The sequence below is a fragment of the Propithecus coquereli genome, unplaced genomic scaffold, assembly GCF_000956105.1.
Source record: "Propithecus coquereli isolate 6110/MARCELLA unplaced genomic scaffold, Pcoq_1.0 Scaffold14, whole genome shotgun sequence".
Classification (NCBI taxonomy): domain Eukaryota; kingdom Metazoa; phylum Chordata; class Mammalia; order Primates; family Indriidae; genus Propithecus; species Propithecus coquereli.
In genome coordinates this window covers 433,367-434,613 of record NW_012138302.1, presented here as the reverse complement: position 1 = coordinate 434,613, position 1,247 = coordinate 433,367, and the positions used below count along the sequence as shown (strand labels likewise).

At 31.3% G+C, this 1,247-nt stretch overlaps 1 protein-coding gene across 1 annotated transcript in view; it reads right to left on the bottom strand.

Annotated features, from left to right (window-relative positions):
• The window catches only part of CCDC39 (coiled-coil domain containing 39), a 90,796-nt gene that overhangs the window by 30,499 nt on the left and 59,050 nt on the right, over positions 1-1,247 (bottom strand). Inside the window, exon 10 of the mRNA XM_012639318.1 lies at positions 178-315. Coding sequence (XP_012494772.1) covers positions 178-315 — 138 coding nt within the window. The remainder of the gene's footprint in view (positions 1-177; positions 316-1,247) is intronic.

Sequence of the window (1,247 nt, the reverse complement as noted above, 5' to 3'; positions counted from 1 at the left end):
GACCAATTTTCTTTAAAGGACTGGAAAGAAGTAACGGACTTTAATACTGTTTACCTTGGGTACAGTGATTAAAGTGACTGATTTTCTTCTTCATAACTTGCTATATTTTTAAAATTTTCTACAATTAACATAAAACATATGGTTTTAATACTATATATGCTTATAATTTTATTGTACCTGTTTAAAAGCTTTGGCTTTTTTAAGTTCTTTCTCTGATCTGTCAATGAAAAGGTTTAGTCCATTTATTTCATGCATAAGGGACTGCTTTTCATCACAGTTTTTACTGTTTGACTTCTTGATAAAATAAAGATCATTCTGTAAAAAGAAAAAAGTATATAAATGTATTTTTTAAATAACACGTATATTAAGTACATACTATATTAAACATATCTTACATTAAATCATATACTCAAATATTTATAATAAGCAGATGTTTTAATCTCTCTCTTCACACTATGTCTCCAATATAATGTACATGGATATTCACACAGAAACATTTTAATTTTTATCATCTATTGATATTTTGGGTTTAGTATGAGTTCAGTAATTCTAGGAAACATTATGTATGGTTCCAGTTCAACCTAATGAATTACAGCTGTCCCTCAGTATTCTTGGGAAATTGGTTCCAGGAAAGTCCCCAACCCCCCACACATATACACACACCAAACTCCATGGATGCTTAATTCCCTTATACAAAACAGCATAGTATTTACATATAACCTATGCATATCCTCCTGTATGCTTTAAATCATCTCTAGATTACTTATAATACCAATACGATGTAAATGCTGTGTAAATAGTTGTTATGCTGTATTGTTTATGGAATAATGGCAAGAAAAAAGTCTATATATGTTCAGTACAAATGCAACCATCCATTTTTTTTCCTTTTTCTTTTTTCCTTTTTTCTGTTTTTTTTTTCTCCATCCATTTCTTTTTCTGAATATTATCAATCCTCATTTGGTTGAATTCGCAAATGCATAACCAGTGGATACAGAGGGCTGACTGTATTAGGTGACTGCCATTTATGAGGAGAAGGAAGCACACACTCTAGGTCATTACGTGGTTCATCACTTCCATTCAAGAGTTTATTGTTTGATTCTATTCAAATCCTAGACAGTAAAAACATCAATATTCTGAGAAAGCATATGGTCCTGGTTAACAGTACGAGCTCTAGAAATAGATGGCCTTAATTACATATTAGCCATCTGACCCAGGTATGATCTACTCTTCCCAGTTTCCTCATCTCT